This window comes from Ovis aries, chromosome 26 (genome assembly GCF_016772045.2).
Source record: "Ovis aries strain OAR_USU_Benz2616 breed Rambouillet chromosome 26, ARS-UI_Ramb_v3.0, whole genome shotgun sequence".
In the NCBI taxonomy this organism is placed as follows: domain Eukaryota; kingdom Metazoa; phylum Chordata; class Mammalia; order Artiodactyla; family Bovidae; genus Ovis; species Ovis aries.
The window spans coordinates 32,925,800-32,944,518 of NC_056079.1; the positions used below are offsets into that span (position 1 = coordinate 32,925,800).

General features: G+C 46.8%; 1 protein-coding gene across 3 annotated transcripts in view; it reads left to right on the top strand.

Moving 5' to 3' along the window:
• The first annotated feature begins 2,206 nt into the window (after positions 1-2,206).
• Positions 2,207-18,719, top strand: part of TACC1 (transforming acidic coiled-coil containing protein 1) — a 123,666-nt gene continuing 107,153 nt past the window's right edge. Inside the window, exons 1-2 of one of the 3 annotated variants that reach the window (XM_060406924.1) lie at positions 2,207-2,298; positions 2,471-2,521. Coding sequence is in view for 1 of the 3 variants with exons in the window: in XM_027962519.2 (XP_027818320.2) it covers positions 2,257-2,298; positions 16,704-16,807 (146 nt within the window). In the remaining 2 variants the exon portion in view is untranslated. Of the gene's footprint in view, positions 2,299-2,470; positions 2,522-16,703; positions 16,808-18,719 lie in introns of all 3 variants that reach the window. The other 2 variants (XM_027962519.2, XM_027962526.2) reach the window with 2 other exon arrangements.

Genomic DNA, 18,719 nt, shown 5'->3' on the forward strand with positions numbered 1-18,719 from the left:
TCAGGCTTCTAAATCTCAGGTAGTTTTACTTTCAAAGTCCTTAACATGCAGTTTGGTAGAGTGCAGGATAGAGAGAGTTTGGGGATATTTGTGTCCCCAAAGAAGGAAGATTATTAAAGAGTCTCAATACGCAGAATAATGTGTTCCTCTTAGAACATGATACTTGGGAGCTCCGTGGTGGTCCAGTGGTTAAGAATCTGTCTTCCGATGCAGAGGACATGGTTCAATCCCAGGTCAGGGAGCTAAGATCCAACACGCCGTGGGCTATTGAGCCCATGCACCACATACAACTAGAGAGATGCCCCCCAGCCCCGCGCTGCAGTGAAGATCCTGTGTGCCACAGCTAAGACCGGACGCAGCCCAAAATAAATAGTAATAATAATGAATGACTCTTTCCTCGAGTTTCCCGCAACCTCTTTTCTTTTCTCAAACAGTGTCTTGAATTTCTCAAAATAAACCTTCAGATGAGTTAGTCAAGGAAACAAGAAACTATACCCAAACTATGGCACTTAAGAAGTTGAGGTTAGGTTACAAAATATACAGAAATAGTTATCTTTTCAGGGATGTGTATTATTTTTGCAATAGCTTTAATTAGATATAATTTACGTGCCACAAAGTCACCTATTTAGAGTGTACAATTCAGTGATTTTTAGTATATTTATACAGTTGTGTGATAATTGCCACAATCAGCTTGAGAACATTTTTATCATCTCCCCCACTAAAACCCTGTACTTCTGTACCCTGTACTATCTCCTCCCAGCCCCCAGTTCCATCACCACCCCAATCCTTGACAACCATTAATCTACTTCCTGTCTCTAGGGATTTGCCCATTCTTGACCTTGCAGGATAAATGGAATCATATAGTTTGTTGTCTTTTGTGTTTGGCTTCTTCCACTTTAGCATGATGTATTCAAGGTTCATCCACGTTGCACATAAAGGTTTGTGCGTGTGTGCATGCTAAGTCACTCCAGGCATGTCGGATTCTTTGCGACTCATGAACTATAGCCCACCAGGCTCCTCTGCCCATGGGGATTCCCCAGGCAAGAACACTGGAGTGGGTTGCCATGCCCACCTCCAGGGGATCTTTCCCATCCAGGGATGGAAATCCAATCTCTTTCGTCTCCAGCGCTGGCAGGAAGTATCCCAATTTGTGGTGGCATTTGACAGTTCACAGACATGACACCCTCCAGGTGACTGTTGACAGCTAAATCTTAGGGTGCCTATTTGCCCCACACATCCCCACCCAGCACCTCCAAGAATCACAACCAGGAATCTTCCAACCTCATCCCTTGCAGGGGAGGTGGGAGGGGCTGAGGAAGAGGAGCTTGTAATTGGACCTGGTCTCCATTTAGGAAAGATAGCCATTCCTGGGCTTCCATCACAGAAAGACCTAGAACTAGGAGAGAGCTGGAAGCCAATCACTACCCCTCCCCTTTGCCACGCAGCACGCGTGGCCAGTGGGCAAAAGTGTGTTTGGGGGTGAGAGGAGGCTGACCCAAGAAGGACCCCAGAAGCCCACAAACTAAGAACATTATCTCTGCCATCTTTCACCAATTTTATTATTTTTGTTATTTTTCCATTAGAGGGGTAGGGGGAAAAAGTCAGGAGGGATGTGGGTGTGTATATTTCTTGGAATCCAAAGGTTCAGAGAGGGGAGGAAATTCATCAAAAATGTTCCCAGTACAAAAGTTGGCAAAACAAATAGCTCTCTCTCTCTCTCTCTTTTTTTCAATCTGAACTGTGTAACAGGAGAAATTCTCTCACAAGGGGAGAGTGTTCCTGAGCCAAGTTTAGGCCTAGGGAAAATTTTCCAGCATGTCAGGAACGAAGCTGACGGTCCATTAAGGAGGGGAAAAAAGCAAAAAAAAAAAAAAGAAGAAGAAGAAGAAGAAGAAGAAGAAGAAGAAAGTGCTGGAGTAAAGCGTAAGGCGGGGGAAAGCTCCAGGATTCAGACAGAGCTTTGCATTCCAGACCGGGCCGCAGTTGAGAGACCCCAGGAAGCTCCCTCTAAAGGGAGGCTGTGGAAATGCACCCTGGGCTCCCAGCCCTAGTGCACACTTCCTGTTCTGCCCCTGGACATTCAAGCCAAAACTTACAAAACATCCTTTCCCCTGGAACCAAGTGCTTGCTTAGGGAGACCCACCCCTCCCCACGTCAGTGATCTCAGCCTGCCCTCCCCTTCCTTCCGCGGAACCTCTCCCACATCAGAGGCGCTCGGCTTCCCGAGCAGAGATGCTGGATCCGCCGTAGCAGGTGATGCCCGAGGGAGCGAGGCGACCGGGGACCACTGGGCACGAGGTAGGAATGAGGGGCTGGGCGCCCTGGGTTCACTTGGCATTTACTTAGCAAAGCGAGGGCTTGACCTTTAAGCCTCGGGCTGGGGTGTTTTCTGGCTGATGGGGGTATGCGGTAGGTGAGTGGACTTTGGGGGAAGTCAGCCTTTCTTTTCCCCCTTTTTTCCCAAATTTAGCTTTAATTCTGGAGTCTCTGGAAGCACGCCGTTATTTACCTGGTGTGGCAAGTAAGTGCTAGGGCAGAATTCTGGGGATTCCTTGCTTTCTTTTCTCTTTTGCTTTCTTTTCTTGGAGAGAGGGGGCATGGGGAGGGGAGTCCTGGAATATCAGGGAAGGTTCATAAAGACCTTCAGCTCTGAATAGATTCAGAGAAAAAGGACCACGTGGATGCACAAGGAAAAGGCATTTTTGACTTGATGAGCTGGGGTCCAGCTGTTTCCCAGCACCTGGGTCATGTGTCTTCCTGGCCCCTGATGCCCCCCTCCCACCCACCCCCACAGCCTGCCACCTGCTGTCTTGGAGACACACACCTTGAGCTGTTTCTCAGCATGGAGGTGTGGCACACGGCCCCAGTGGCATGTGTTAATGGGCAGAACCCAGGCATCCCTAGAGACTTAGATGTCTGTCTGTGGTAGAGCTAACTGGTCTACCTGGAAGGCAGCATGTGGCTTGTTAAGGACATACCCCAGCTGGTGGCTGAGAGGCTGGCCTTGGCAGCACATGCTGACATTGGGCTGACAGTGAGCTCAGCAGGGCTTCTGCACGAGGAATGCTCAAAATTTTATGAAGCAATAATAAGTGAAGCATTTCAAATGCCCTTTCTCTGAACTCTATGGCCTTTACTTCTCTGCAGGACGCATTTGGCTCCTTATCCACATACTGCCTTGCACTGTTTTCTGGGCTTGCCTGATAGCTCAGTTGGTAAAGAATCTGCCTGCAATGCAGGAAACCCTGTTTCAATTCCTAGATCAGGAAGATCTGCTGGAGAAGGGATAGGCTACCCACTCCAGTATTCTAACCAGCCAAATAAATGCGAGTATATTGGACAAATGAGCCATAATCTGTTATTTGGTGATCCTGAGACGGGTACTAACTCTTGTTGAGTCCTGGCTGTGTGCCAGGCACCATTCTGAAGGTGGCAGGTATCATTATCATCCCCACTTTACAGATGAGGAAACTGAGGCTGTAGACACAACTAGTAAGTGCAGAGGAGGAATCTACTGAGTCCAGGCCACCATCCTCTGAAACCAGGATGGGGTTTGACTCTGGGGTCCTGCATTGTCTAGCTGGGTGACTTCAGACAAGTTAAATATCTTCAGCCTCAGTTTCCTCATCTGCAAAATGAGACAATAATAACCTGACAGAGGTGTTGTGAGAGATAAGTTAATCTTAGAAATTATTTTACTGAAGCAGGTCAACGATTCAGGCATGCTCCTCCCAGCCCCTATCTACCCTGTGCAGTATAAACACAGAGGAAACTTTTGCAACTGAAAAGCTTCAGGGCCCTGTAGAAGGTAGCAACGGTGCCTTGCTAGGATTTGTACCTTAAACGAGGAACACTGGAGTTCACTTACCAGCCAGTGCAAACCTGTAGCCACCAGCTCACTAGACTCTAAGTTCACTAAGAGCAAAGTTCATATCGTATACAGGTTCTGCGTTCAAACAACTTCGGAAGGCCATCTCCAAAAAAATTCCAGAAAGTTCCCCAAAGTAAAACTTGAATTTGCATGTGATTATTTACATAGCATTTAGATCATATTTGTATTTAGATTGTGCTTACATTTAGAATGTATTTACATTCTTGTATTAGGTTTTAGAGATGATTTAAAGTATAAGGGAAGATGTATGTAGGTTATATGCAAGTACTGTGCCATTTTATGAGAGTCCTAGGTGACACTAGTGGTAAAGAACCTCCCTGCCAGTGCAGGAGATGTAAGAGACATGAGTTCGATCCCTGGGTAGGGAAGATCCCCTGGGGGAGAGCATGGCAACCCACTCCAGTATTCTTGTCTGGAGAATCCCATGAACAGAGGAGCCTGGTGGGCTACAATCCATAGGGTTGCAAAGAGTCAGACACAACTGAGGTGACTGAGCTTGCATGCCCTTCTATGAAAAGGACTTGAGCACGGGTGGGTTTTGGTGCCCGCAAGCATCTTGGAACTAGTCCGGGGGGCAGGGGGAGCCAAGGGATGACTATACATTTGTTTCTCTTGGAGTATGATTCTCAAGCTGTGGTCTAAAGACCTCAGTGCCCTTTCTAAGGGACATGGGGTCCCTCTGGGGAGGAGTTCAACAAGTGGGTGCTCCAGGAGCCTCCTCTTCCCTCTCCCAACAAAGCAGCTCTGTCTTCACCTGAGTGTTAAGGGGCTGAGTCGAAAGCAAGTTTTGAAATCAATGTTCAGAACTGCTAACCTGGGACAGGTAATGTTGTGTCTCGGGAAAAAATAACTGCTTACAGGATGGGGTTGATTTACAGAGGGGTTTCCAGCTTGGCCTTGTCTGGGCTCTCACTTGCCTCTCCGCATCACCTTCTACTTAATAACCATCTCCCGCCCTGGGAAACTCACAGGTGTCGTGTGCCAGGCAGGCTTGGGGGTGACCCCTTCTGTCTCAGGCAGCTGGTCCTCAGGTTCAGGGACGAATAAGGGACAGGGCCCCATAGAGCGTATATGACAACCCAGGCTCTCTCTGAGTCTTCTCGGAATGTGACCTTCTCAGTTCTACTCACAGTGATGGACTGTACGATCAATACTCATAATAGCTCTTATTGATCTCCCTTAATGATGACAGCTTCCTTATTGAGCCCAGCGCTGTGCTGAGCACACATATGCTCACGCAATCCCCACAAAAGCCCTGGAAGGCAGTTTCTGCCTGTTCCCCTGCTCTACTGGTGAGCACGTGTGGGTGAAGATGTGTGACTTGACTAAGGGTGCCCAGCCAGTTAATGTTGAGGTTGGACTTGGAGCCCCTTGCCCAAGTCTGAGCCACCCTGCCTTGAATATTTTTGCAGCCCCCTTTGACAGAGGTGAGAAGGACATTGTTGTTAGTAGGGTGTTTCTTTCATGTTTTGGTAAGGGATGCCCCCTGGGAATAGGCTGGGAGAAATGGGGCTAGGACAGAACATTCTACGGAGGAAGGGTGCTGCTGTGAACACAGAGAGTCGGAATTCTTGTGCAAACTGTGTCCCTGGGAAACGTCACCTCTCTTAGGAGAGGGAATATAGTTTGGTGGGCAAGAGCCAGCTCTGTAGCTAGACTCCCTGGCCTCAAATCTCTGCTCTGCCCCAGATCAGCTAGATTTTCTAATGCAAATTTCCAAAATAATATTTCGTGTAGAGAGATGATAATAATGGTACTTATATTATAATAACGTTATGAGAGAATGACTTAGTCCACATAAAGCATTTAAAACTGTGTCTGGCACATAGTAAGGACTCAATAAATATGTTACTATGGAGACTTCCCTGGTGGATCAGTGGTTATGACTTCGCCTTCCAATGTGGGTTTGATCCCTGGTCAGGCAGCTAAGATCCCTCACACCTCATGGCCAAAAAACCAAAACATGAACAGAAGCAATATTGTAACAGATTCAATAAAGACTTTAAAAATGTCCACATCAAGAAAATCTTTTTTAAAAAATATGTTATTATGTGTAAAAGAGTTTGGATTAACCTTAGGTAAAGTGGTTGGGTGGCAGGCTGGAAAGAAGAAGTAGCTAGCATTTGAAAAAATCAACACCAACAATTTCAACTGTGAGCTGGGGGTGGGGATGGGGTGTTTACCCAGACCCAGGGTCCCTGAGAGACAGCTTACAACCTGCGAGAAAAAGCTTAAATGTTCTCTTGGAAGTTTAATAAAACTGGAATAACTAGTCTTCAGAATTGGACTTGCCAAATTGGATTCTTTGATTAAATGAAGTTTACCTTATTTATATTTGGAGTTATGGAAATCAGTCTCACCTCTGACCTATTGTTATTTCTGGAGAAAAAAAAAGAACCAAAACAACAGCTTGCTTGTAAATGCCATTGGCTGAACCACTTGTACTTTTGGAAGGATGACTCTAAGATTTCAAGCTGAGATATAAAATTTAAGAGCTAAATATAGCTGATAAAAGAAAAAAAAAAAAAAAAAAACCAGGAAGGGATCATGACTTACAAAAGAATTTTGTGGTTTTTCTCAGAGGATAAATCTGTGAGCGCCGCCTAAGTTTAGACTAAGTTTGCAATGATTTTGAGAGTAGCATGCACCCGTTTGCCTACCCTTACTGGAAGTAAAAGTAGGCAGGAAATAAACTGGGGGACTGCCATTTATTGAGCACTTACTATGAGTCATGCTTTGTACTAAGTGCTTCATACACAGCATCTCATGTTTAATCCCTACCTCTCCCTATCAGGGGATTACAGTTGATCCTTAAGCAATACAGGTTTGAGCTGCGTAAGTCCCTATAAGAAAATGAAAGTCGATCAATCTTGTCTGACTCTTTGCAACTCCATGGACTGTAGTCTATGAAATTCTCCAGGCCAGAATACTGGAATGGGTAGTTTTTCCTTTCTCCAGGGGATCTTCCCAACCCAGCGATCGAACTCAGGTCTCGTACATTACAGGTGGATTCTTTACCAGCTGAGTCACAAGGGAAGCCCAAGAATACTGGAGTGGGTAGCCTATCCCTTCTCCAGCAGATCTTCCCAACCCCGGAATCAAATTGGAGTCTCCTGTTGGTGGATTTTTTACCAACTGAGCCATCAGGGAAGCTATCACAGTTACGACCCTACCTGGGGCTGGTTGAATCCACAGATTCGGATTCTTGGATATGGAGGGCTGACTCTGTGGAGGGTGGTGGTCCTGAACTCCCCCCATGGTGTTCAGGGGTTAACAGTACTACAATTATCCCCAGTTTACAAATGAGGATAATGAGGCTTGGAGAAGGAAATAATGTGCACAGAAGCACTCAGCTGCTGAGCCCTGGGTGGGAGTTCTAACTCAGGATGTCTGGGTGTAGGTGTGAGGGGTTAACTCTGCTTCCCTGGTGGCTCAGACCTTAAAGAAACTGCCTGCAATGCCGGTGACCTGGGTTCGATCCCTGGGTTGGAAAGGTCCCCTGGAGAAGGGAATGGCAACCCACTCCAGTATTCTTGCCTGGAGAATCCCATGGACAGAGGAGCCTGGCAGGCCACAGTCCATGGAGTCACAAGAGTCGAACACAACTGAGCGACTGTGATTCACATTCATTTATGGCAAATGGAATCCTCCTGGATTTTAGCCCGTTCTGTCTGCCTGAGGAGGGCTGTATTTGGAAAGGGATGGAGGAAGCAGTTACTCACAGCCTTCTTAGGCAGATGGAGAGCAGAGGTCAGAGAATGCAAAGGTGCCTGACAGAAGAGGCCCAGCGCAGCTGCAATCCCAGCCAGCAGACGGTGTCAGACTACCAGGGGTGGGGTAACTTCTGGATGCAGGGCTTTTTTTTTTAGGGTAATCTCCTTTACTTGGGCTTCCCTGATAACTCAGTTGGTAAAAAATCCACCCGCAATGCAGGAGACCCCGGTTTGATTCCGGGGTTGGGAAGATCTGCTGGAGAAGGGATAGGCTACCCACTCCAGTATTCTTGGGCTTCCCTTGTGGCTCAGTTGGTAAAGAATCCACCTGCAATGTGGGAGACCTGGGTTCGATCCCTGGGTTGAAAAGATCCCCTGGAGGAGGAAAGGCTACCCACTCCAGTATTCTGGCCTGGAGAAATCCATGGACTGTACAGTCCATGGGGTCGCAAAGAGTCGGACACGACTGAACGACGTTCACTCCCTAATCTCCTTTACTTCGGGCTTCCCTGGTGGCTCAGACAGTAAAGAATTCGCCTGCAGTGCAGGAGACTCGGGTTTGATCCCTGGTTTGGGAAGATCCCCTGGAGTAGGAAATGGCAGCCCACTCCAGTATTCTTGCCTGGAGAATCCCATGGACAGAGGAGCCTGGCGGGCTACAGTCCATAGGGCTGCAGAGAGTCGGACACAACTGAAGCGACTTAACACGCACGCAGAGTTAGGGGCGAAAGAGGAATCTGTTGTATCTCCCAGCCCACCCAAGATAGGGGACTGGGGGTTGGGGGAGGTAACACTTTCTGCACTTTCAGCCCTGGAGAGTCTCCTGGCTTCACCTTCTATCTTCAAAAGGAGGTTCCATGAAACAGAAGCAGACAGGAATGGTTGAAAAAGCAGCCAGAGAGCAGAACAGAATGCCCCAAGGCAGCAGGGGAAGGTTTGGTGTCTGCTCCTTGGTCAGGACCCTTGGAACTTTCCACAGTTTGGCTTTCTGGCTAATGATTACCAGCTGCGTGGGACTGGCAGCCTCCTCTATGCTGGGCCAGCCAGCCTAGAGGCCTGAGGCCACTAGAGTTTTCTTCAGGAACAGGCGGACTTGCCCTGGAGCGCTGACTCCCCCGTGGCTGAGGGGCTGGCCTCTCCCCGTTGGTTGTCCAGAGCCCCTTCTTGTTCTTCTGACCTCGGGCTTCCTTTTCCAGCCTCCCCGGCCGGCTCCTTTCCCAGGAGATGCTCTGGGCCGCGTGCAGTGCGATGCCCGCCCAGATCTGTGGGGCGTCCCAGAGAAGAGAAGCAAGGAAAGAAACAGCTGTGGGACTTCAGGCACGTTCGGATCTGCCTTAGCCTGGGAAGGCGATCAGTCTGCTTCTGGAACCGTGAGCCTCAGATCCCCGAAAGGGCTCTCAGAGGCTTCCTGGTCCAAACCCTTCATTGTGGGGACTTCCGTGGTGGTCCAGCGGTTAGGACTCCGAGCTTCCGAGGCAGGGGGCGTGGGTTCATCTCTGGTTGGGGAATGAAGATCCCACAAGCCCTGCAGCATGGCTAAAAAAAAAAAAAAAAAAGACAAAAAAAAACCCAACTCATTTTACAGTTGAGGAGACCATTTCCTGTGGAGGAGAGCTTGGACCCACAAAACCAGCCTGCTGGACGGGTGGTCTGGAAGAAGGTTACAGTATCTCAGGTGCTGGATGTTTCCGTGGGCCCCCAAGTCCCCTCCCACCCCCTTCTCCACTCTCCTCTGCATCCGGGAGGCTGACCCGAATGGCTCCTTTGCAGCTGGCTGCTAGTTCAGGTTCAGCCAACCGAGGCCTCAGGCCGGAGGCCAGAGGGAAGAGAGAGGGAAGCGAAGGCATTTATTCCCCTTGCTCCCTTTCCTGCTGTGTCGCCTGGGCCGGCCATGTCCCCTGACACTCCTGTCAGTGGCCCTCTCCCCACAGCTCTGTCCCTCCCACCCCCGCAGGCCCAGGGCGGCGGCGTCTCCCTGACTGTACCCACCTGGAGAACAGCCCTGTCTCCTGTCTCCTGACTGCTCAAGGCCTTTGTAAACAGTCCGTTTATTAAGCTCTCCAATTGGAGAGTGTTACCCTGCCACGTTCTGGCAGATAAAAGAGGCTTTGTGTACTAGAGAAAGAAAAGTCTATAGGAAAGGAAGATGAAATTTAGCAAGAGGGTGGGTTTGTTTCCTGAGGCTGCCGTGAGAAATGATCATGAACTTGGAGGCTTAAAACAACAGGCGTGGGCTTCCCTTGTGGTTCAGCGGATAAGAATCCACCCGCCAACTTGGAAGATACAGGTTCGATCCCTGGTGCAGGAAGATCCCATATGCCGCAGAGCAACTAAACTCGCGCCCTGCAATTACTGAGCCTGTGCTCTAAAGCCCGTGGTCCGCACACAACAGGAGAAACCACTGCAATAGAGGCCCATGCCCTGCAGCTAGAGAGTAGCCCCCACCCACTACAACTAGAGAAATAGCCTGTGCAGCAATGAAGACCCAGCACAGCCAAAAGCAAGATAAATAAATAAGATTGCAATACAAAACAAAAACAGGCAGTTAATATCTCAAGGTTCTGCAGGCCAGAAGTCCAACCTCAGCATCACTGGGCAGAAATCAAGGCATCATCAGGGCCATGTTCACTCCAGCCTGTCTACGAGAGGATGATTCATGTGGGCTGGAGTTGAGTATTTCCCTTCCCAGATCAGTTAGACTCTGATCATAGCAGAGTAGACTCTGGTTAACTAGTTTTTGCTGAAGACTCACAGAATTCAAAGGCAAGGGGGAAATGGGGACAGGGCAGAAGTATGGGATTCACATATCAGTTCAATTCAGTCTCTCAGTCGTGTCTAACTCTTTGCGACCCCATGGACCGCAGCATGCCAGGCCTCCCTGTCCATCACCAACTCCCGGAGTTCACTCAAACTCGTGTCCATCGAGTCGGTGATGCCATCCAGCCATCTCATCCTCTGTCATCCCCTTCTCCTCCTGCCTTCAATCTTTCCCAGCATCAAGGTCTTTTCCAATGAATCAGCTGTTCGCATGAGGTGGCCAAAGTATTGGAGCTTCAGCTTCAGCATCAGTCCTTCCACTGAATATTCAGGACTGATTTCCTTTAGGATGGACTGGTTGGATCTCCTTGCAGTCCAAGGGACTCTCAAGAGTCTTCTCCAACCCCACAGTTCAAAAGCATCAATTCTTTGGTGCTCAGCTTTCTTTATAGTCCAACTCTCACATCCATGCATGACTTCACTATCACTGAAAGATTGACATACGCACACTACTATTTTTAAACCAGATAACCAACAAGGACCTACTGGATAGCATAGGGAACTCTGCTCCACATTCTGTAACAACTTAAATGGAAAAAAATTTGAAAAAGAATAGATATATGTGTATGTATAACTGAATCACTTTGCTATACACGTGAAACTAACATAACATTGTTAATCAACGATACTCCAATATAAATTAAAACTTGGAAAAGACGAACGGAATTCTCTGGCGTGTTTCAGATGGTTTCCTGCCCCTTACCTTTGCTGGAAGCCTAAGGGGATTTTCTCCGTGGGAGTCTGGTTGAGCTCCTGGAGGTAAATCTCACAATGCTGAGTCCCCTTGGAGTTTTAACCCTTCCGAGTTGTCCATACTGAGCCCCCCATGATGCGTCAGTGACTGTTGATCCCAGCGTGATTTCCGTGGTGGTTCTGATTGTGTATTTCTGCTCTGCTAAGTGGTGACTTTCTGCCTTCCCTTGTACGTCTCTTCAGCCCTGGCTGCAGTGGTTTGCGCTCTGTCCTCCCCTCCTCTTATGAATCCCAGACGAGTTACTGCCTTTTCAGTCTGTTTATCTTTTTACTTGTTGTTAGGACAGAGTGGTGACCTCCAAGCTCTCTATATGCAGAAATGGAAAACTCCACTCATGTGTTGACTTGCTTCACAGAAACATCATTCAGTCACTGGGGGATACATGTTGCTGAGAAGGCCTTTCAGCCCCCAGACTCTCTAGTTCTCTTATCTTTGAGCCCGGCAGCTGGCCGTCACACTCATGTTCCACCCTGAAGCCAGCAGACTTGTCACCAGATGAAACACCATAGGAGGCAAAATGCTGGCAGGTGTGATGGGGACAGCAAGATTGTGGAAGAGCCCAGCCAAGGGACATCATGGGTGCGGAGGTCATTTGACTCCAGAGTTGAATCCTAGAACTAGGGGTTGGGGATTAACAGAAGCAAACTATTGTATATAGAATGGGTGAGCAACAAGGTCCTCCTGTACAGCACAGGGAACTATATTCAATACCCTGTGATAAACCATAATGGAAAAGACTATAAAAAAGAATGTGTATATATATGTGTGTGTATCACTAAATCCCTTTGCTCTACAGTAGAAATTAACAGCACTGTAAATCAGCTACACTTCTGTAAGATTGAAGGAAAGAGTTGAATCCTGGAGCACAAAAGCTAGAATGCTCCCCAAAAAAACAAAACCAAAAAAAAAAAAAAACCACCATGGACTTCTCTGGCGGTCCAGTGGTTAAGACTCCGTGCTTTCAACGCAAAGGACATGGACTCAATCTCTGGCTGGGGAACTAAGATCCACATGGCATGTGACATGGCCAGTAGACAAAAACAAAACGAAAATCTGAATACCCTCAGAAATTACCTGAATCCACCACCTTGTTTTACAGATGAGGGAAGTGAGGTCTGGACAGGGGAATGTCCTTACTCACAGCCGGTCAGTGGAGGGTCCAGGAGAAGACTGGAAGTCTCAGCATTCAGTGTGAGGGCTTTGCCACTTCCGCACGGGCACAGCTCCTCCCCGGTGCCCTCCTCTGAGCAGTCTTTGCGTACTCTTTGTAGGATTGCTACCCCAGTTAGTCCCACCTAATAGAAGCTGGTGGGCAGCAGGAATGCACTGGATGTCAAGTATATGTTACTACGTGGAAGGAGGAAGCAGTGCTGAGGGTTGTGGCCGATTAGTGACCCAGCCAACATGAGGGGAGCAGGCTGAGGCAGAGGGGAGGCCACACACAGCTCCCTTCATTGAGAAAGCCTTGCTATGGAAACAAGTCAGCCTGGCTAAACAATGCATTGAGGATGTGGTGGATACGCATTCTGCTACAAGTTCTTTATCTCATCACACACTAGTGTGATGATCTCTGGATAGAGGACAACTGGAAGGGCATCACTTCACTGCTGATTAAGCAAACCACCCCCTCAAATAGGTCATATTGACAGAAGAATACATCAGAGAAGACAATAGTCCCGCTGTCCAGAGTGCATCTATTGGTAGAGTTCTGATCTGGAGCTACTCTTTAAGACTGAATGGCGTTGAGTAAAATGATTGACAGGCAGATGTTAACTAAATATAGGAAAGTTAATTTAAACACTATGAGGGAGTGATTTTTTAAAAATAACTTTCATCTTTTACAACAGTTTCAGAAAAATTGTTGAAGGGAGTGCAGACTGTTCCAATATAACCCACCTCCCAAATCCCCTGTTGTTATCATCTAACAACTGTGTGAGGCGTACATGGGCTTCCCAAGTGGTCCTAGTGGTAAAGAACACTCCTGCCAATACAGGAGATGGATGAGATGCAGGCTTGATCCCTGGGTCAGGAAAATCCTCTGGAGGAGGGCGTGGCAACCCATTCCAATATTCTTGCCTGGAAAATTCCATGGACAGAGGAGCCTGGAGGGCTACCGTCCATAGGGTTACAGAATTGGACACAACTAAAGTGACTCAGCATGCACGCCCGTGGTGCATATGTAACAATTTTTTAAAATATTTTTTTATGTCGACCATTTTTTAAACGTCCTTATTGAATTTGTTGTAATATTTCTTCTATTTTTATGTTTTGGTTTTTGGGCCTTGAAACACGTGGGATCTTAGTTCCCCAACCTGTACCCCCTGCAATTGGAAGGTGAAGTCTTAACTAGTGGACTGCCATGAACCAATATGGATACATCATTATTATTAACTAAAGTCTATAGGTCATTTAGATTTCATTAGTTTTTGCCTAATGTCCACTTTCTGTTCCCAAGATTGAATAGGACAGCCTTCAGACAGTGATGGTACAGGTCGGACTAAGTCTCTGCTGAGCTAATGTGAAGCTCTAAAGCAAAGACTGGCAGAGAGACTGCCCACATTGGGCTGGAATGGCCAGGAGTTTGTACCCCCACCTTGCTCAGCCATTGACTGGGGGCTGCCAGAGAAGGCTGATAGCTCAGAAGCCCAGGTGTTTGCAGCAACATGGATGGAGCTAAGAGTGTCATACTGAGTGAAGTCAGTCAGACAGAGAAAGAGAAATATTGTATGATATCCCTTAAATGTGGAATCTAAAAGGAAATGATATAAATGAACTTATCTACAAAACAGAAACAGACTTACAGACTTGGAGAATGCATGTATGGTTACCAGGGGGGCAGGATGGGGGATGGGATGGTTAGGGAGTTGGGGGTGGACATGTACACACTGCGATATGTGAAATGGATCACCAACAAGGACCTACTGTGTAGCACGGGGAACTCTGCTCAGTGCAATGTGGCAGCCTGGATGGGAGGGGAGTCTGGGGGAGAATGGAGGCATGTGTGTGTATGGCTGAGTCACTCTGCTGTGCACCTGAAACCATCACAACATTGTGAATCATCTATATCGAAATATAAAAGGCTTTTGTTTAAGTTAAGATAATAAATGTTTTGTTTAGCCAGATTGTATATAAAGGGGAAAAAAAAATCCTGGGCAGACTCTGAAAGCAATAACAGCTGGATGTTAGCAGCTACCCATATTTCTTGATATGCTGTGTCCTCAGTTGCTCAGTTGTAGACTGTAGCCCCCCAGGCTCCTCTGTCCAGGGAATTTTCTAAGCAAGAATACTGGAATGGGTTGCCATTTCCTCCTCCAGGGGATCTTTCCAATCCAGGGATGAAACCCGCGTCTCTCGTATCTCCTACATTAGCAGGCGGATTCTTTACCACTGTGCCACCAGGGAAGCCCACATTCCTTGATGCTGGGTTGCTAAATCCATTTTTCACAGGAGTCTGAGTGTTGCAACTCTTTGTCTGCCAGAAAGACCTTTGCAGTTTCCAAGGAGAAGTTGGCTGACCATTGGTCAGGAATCTTGAGCAGAGGTGGTCTCGTTGGCCTCTTTCAGCTCTTGGGCCCCACAACGAGCTGCTTTGATCCTGAAGACTCAAGGATTCCATTTCTCATATTCATTCCACCTTGCTCAGGCCCCTGTCTCTCTTCTTACACTTGCTAGCTTATGCGCTGCTCTGTCCTAGAGGTAAGATCAGGGACCAAGCATATTCATGGAGGATGGAAACTATGACACCCACTCTGTTGCCCACACCTTCTTAGACTCCAGATGCTCAAGAAAAGGCAGGGGTTGAGGGTAGATTACAGTACCAATAGCAACATGGAGTGTAGGTAAAAAGCTGTGAGTACCAGCAAGAAAAAGTTGAAAAATTCAAAGCTAAGACTACACAGGCCAAATCTTGTTTGGAAGTGTCCCGTGCCTTGAACATGAAAAACTGAGGAACAATAGCACTCCCTTCTGAGTTGTGCATATGCCACACCTGGCAAGGCAGGATACTTTTATTTTCTTCCATCTTAACTCCTATGGGTGCCCCTGGATTTTTATCTGCAGATGTGGAATCACTGCAGTGCAACTCTGGTCTTTCAACCTGCAGGAAAGTGGAAAACTTCCCGAAGAAAGTGTGGCTCTGATGCTTTGTTCTACCCGTGTTACTTTTTCTTTTATTTAACTTATTTAGAAGGTTAAAAGCCTGTTTTATTCTTGCAACTTGGCAGCCCTGCCTGGCTCACAAATGTCCTAAGATAAACAAGCAAGATCTGTACATAACCTCTTAGGACAGTCTTAGCTTCTGAGCCAAAAGGACTTTTAATATTTACTTTGTTTCTCTTTAAAGATTTCCTTTTAATGTTTGTTTCTGCTTTGAAGTATTTTCAGATTCCATAGACCCTGTTTGTTTTGCCCAGCCAGAGAATAGACTTTTTTTTTCTTATATTCATTCTGCTATTTTTATACAGTGAACCATGCATACTGATTTGACTCCAAAGGTTCACATATGAAAGTGCTTCCTTGAACCCAGACCCTCAGGACTTTTGCCAGGCTTCTCATTTTCATGTCTGCTTTGTTATTTTTTGGTGGAATAACTAAAGTAAAAACCTGCTGGGTCAGGGGGTGGAAATAAAGTATTGGTGGATGAACTCTTCTGACCTTCCACTCCCAGGACCAGACAGTGGGGTGGGAGGTGGGAGGTGGTGGTGTAGTCATTCAGTCATGTCCGACTCTTTTTCAACCCCATGGACTGTAGCCCACTAGGCTCCTCTGGAGTGGGTTGCCATTCCCTTCTCCAGGGGATCTTCCCGACCCAAGGATCAAACCTGCGTCTCCTGCTTGGCCGGCGGATTCTTTACCACTGAGCCACCAGGGAAGCCCAATGGAGTGGGAATCCATGTTTAAATACCCAATGGCTATTCCAGGTCACTACCCCAAAATTACATGAGACCCAGAAAAGGCCTAAGAGTTAATATTCCAAGAAGATACTTATGGTTACTGAATCCAGGATGTTTGAATTAGAGGCAGTTTCTGTCTCTGAACACAATACCAAAGCACAAAAAAATACTCTGCCTAAAAAGTAAATCAATAAAAAGCCCACAAAGCTTGCAGTGTCCCTGAAGCATTATATAGGACTAGAAATAGCAACTAAGTGAAATTTTTTAAAAAGAAGAAGAAGGTTTTTATGTGCGTTCATTCCTCTCCCTCAGAATACGGATTGAAACCGTGAACAGCTTCTTCCGCAGGAGACCAAGGTCACAGGTCTGAAGAACGAGCTCTCTTCTGGAAACTTTCCGCTTATGATGGATGACACTTGCTTCACCTTGAAATAGGGGAACACTTTCTCCCCCCACTCCCCCACTTTTTTTTTGCTAGCACAGCGTGTTGGAGAACAGTCACACCAAGTGGCTGTTGAATTACAGAGGAATTGCTGAGAAGTCACCTTGGGCGAAGGGCATTTGGCTGTAAACTTGCACTGAAAAGTTACCTTGTGAGTCAGCATGTGACTTCCGCCTGACTTAATTTTCTTCAGTCCCAAGGGTTCCAAGCCACAGGAAAAAAGGTCCTGGTCTGGGCTGCTGGCATGTTCATTCCTCAGAATCAATTGGGAATCAGTTCAAAGACAAATCAGCAAAGGTAACTTCTCCCTTTGATACTGAGGATATATGGGAGGGCTCTTAAAGTAAAATGTTTTATTTTTGAATCAAAATAACAGCCGTGTAATCTTTGTATTTGGATTAGGTGTGAATGAAGGAGATAAGGATTGAGGGAGGAACAGAGGACTGTGCAGGGATCGGCAAATCTGCCTCCGGGTTCTAACCTTGGCTCTGTCTCTTGACCTTGGGCAAGTTGCTGGTGCACCAGGGCCTTGGCTGACTTATACTAAAAAAAAGAAGGTGGAACTAGATGGCCTCTAAAAGCCTTTCCAGCTCTGTTTCAGGAATCAGCCTCTTACTTTTTCATTTTTGTTCTGTTTAGGCCAAAACAATGATGCAAGGTGGAATCAGGATGTAGATTTGCAAGAAGGTCATCTTTAAAAATTTTATTTAAAAAATTTATTTTTAATGAATATAGTTGATTTACAATGTTGTATTAATTTCTGCTATACAACAAAGTGAATCAGTTACACTGTTGTGTATATATATAAATATATATGTGAGTGGTATATATACATATATCACATATATATATATCATATATATACAAATGAGTGGTATATATACACATATCCACTCATTTTGAGACTCTTTTCCCACATAGGTCTTTACAGCATTGAGTTCCCTGTGTTGTTCAGTAGTCCTTATTAGTTATCTATTTTACATCCAGTAGTGTGTATATGTGGAGAAGGCAATGGCACCCCACTCCAGGACTCTTGCTTGGAAAATCCCATGGATGGAGGAGCCTAGTAGGCTGCAGTCCATGGGGTCTCGAAGAGTTGGACACGACTGAGAGACTTCACTTTCACTTTTCACTTTCATGCATTGGAGAGGGAGATGGCAACCCACTCCAGTGTTCTTGCCTGGAGAATCCCAGGGACGGGGGAGCCTGGTGGGCTGCCGTCCATGGGGTCGCACAGAGTCGGACACAACTGAAGCGACTTAGCAACCGCAGCAGCAGCAGTGTGTATATGTGTGTACATGTCAATCCCAACCTCCCAATTTATCCCTCACTCTACCTCTTTCCCCTTTGGTAACCATAAGTTTGTTTTCTACATCTGTGACTCTAATAAGTTCACTTGTACCACTTTTTTAGATTCCACATACTAGCGATATCTTATGATATTTGTCTTTCTTGCAAGAGGGTCGGTCATCTTGAGGCTGGTAGCAGGCTTCAGGCAATTCTCACCTCATCCAGTATGTTTGCAAAGACGAACTGAGATTAAGACAGGCTTCAAGGTAGGCATTTATATATACTTGTCAGATGAGTGAGTGAATCAGTCAGTCAGGATAGCACCGAGGGAGAAGGCAATGGAAGCATTCCATTCAGTTCAGTTCAATTCTTTCCCAGCTTTAGGGTCTTTCCAAATGAGTCAGCTCTTCACATCAGGTGGCCAAAGTATTGGAGTTTCAGTTTCAGCATCAGTCCTTCCAGTGAATATTCAGGACTAATTTCCTTTGGGATGGACTGGTTGGACCTCCTTGCAGTCCAAGGGACTCTCAAGAGTCTTCTCCAACACCACAGTTCAAAAGCATCAGTTCTTCGGCGCTCAGCTTTCCTTATAGGCCAACTCTCACATCCATACATGACCACTGAAAAAACCATAGCTTTGACTAGATGGACCTTCGTTGGCAAAGTTGTGTCTCTGCTTTTTAATATGTGTTAGCATTCCATTGGAGGAAGTTTATTTGGAATAAGGCATAGATTTGCTTGGGCTTCCCAGGTGGCTCAGATGGTAAAGAATCTGCCTGCAATGCAGGAGATGCAGGTTCAACCCCTGGGTTGGGAAGATCCCCTGGAGAAGGAAGTAGCAACCCATTCCAGTATTCTTGCCTGGGAAATCCCACGGACAGGGGAGCCTGGCGGGCTACAGTCCATGGGGTCGCAAAAG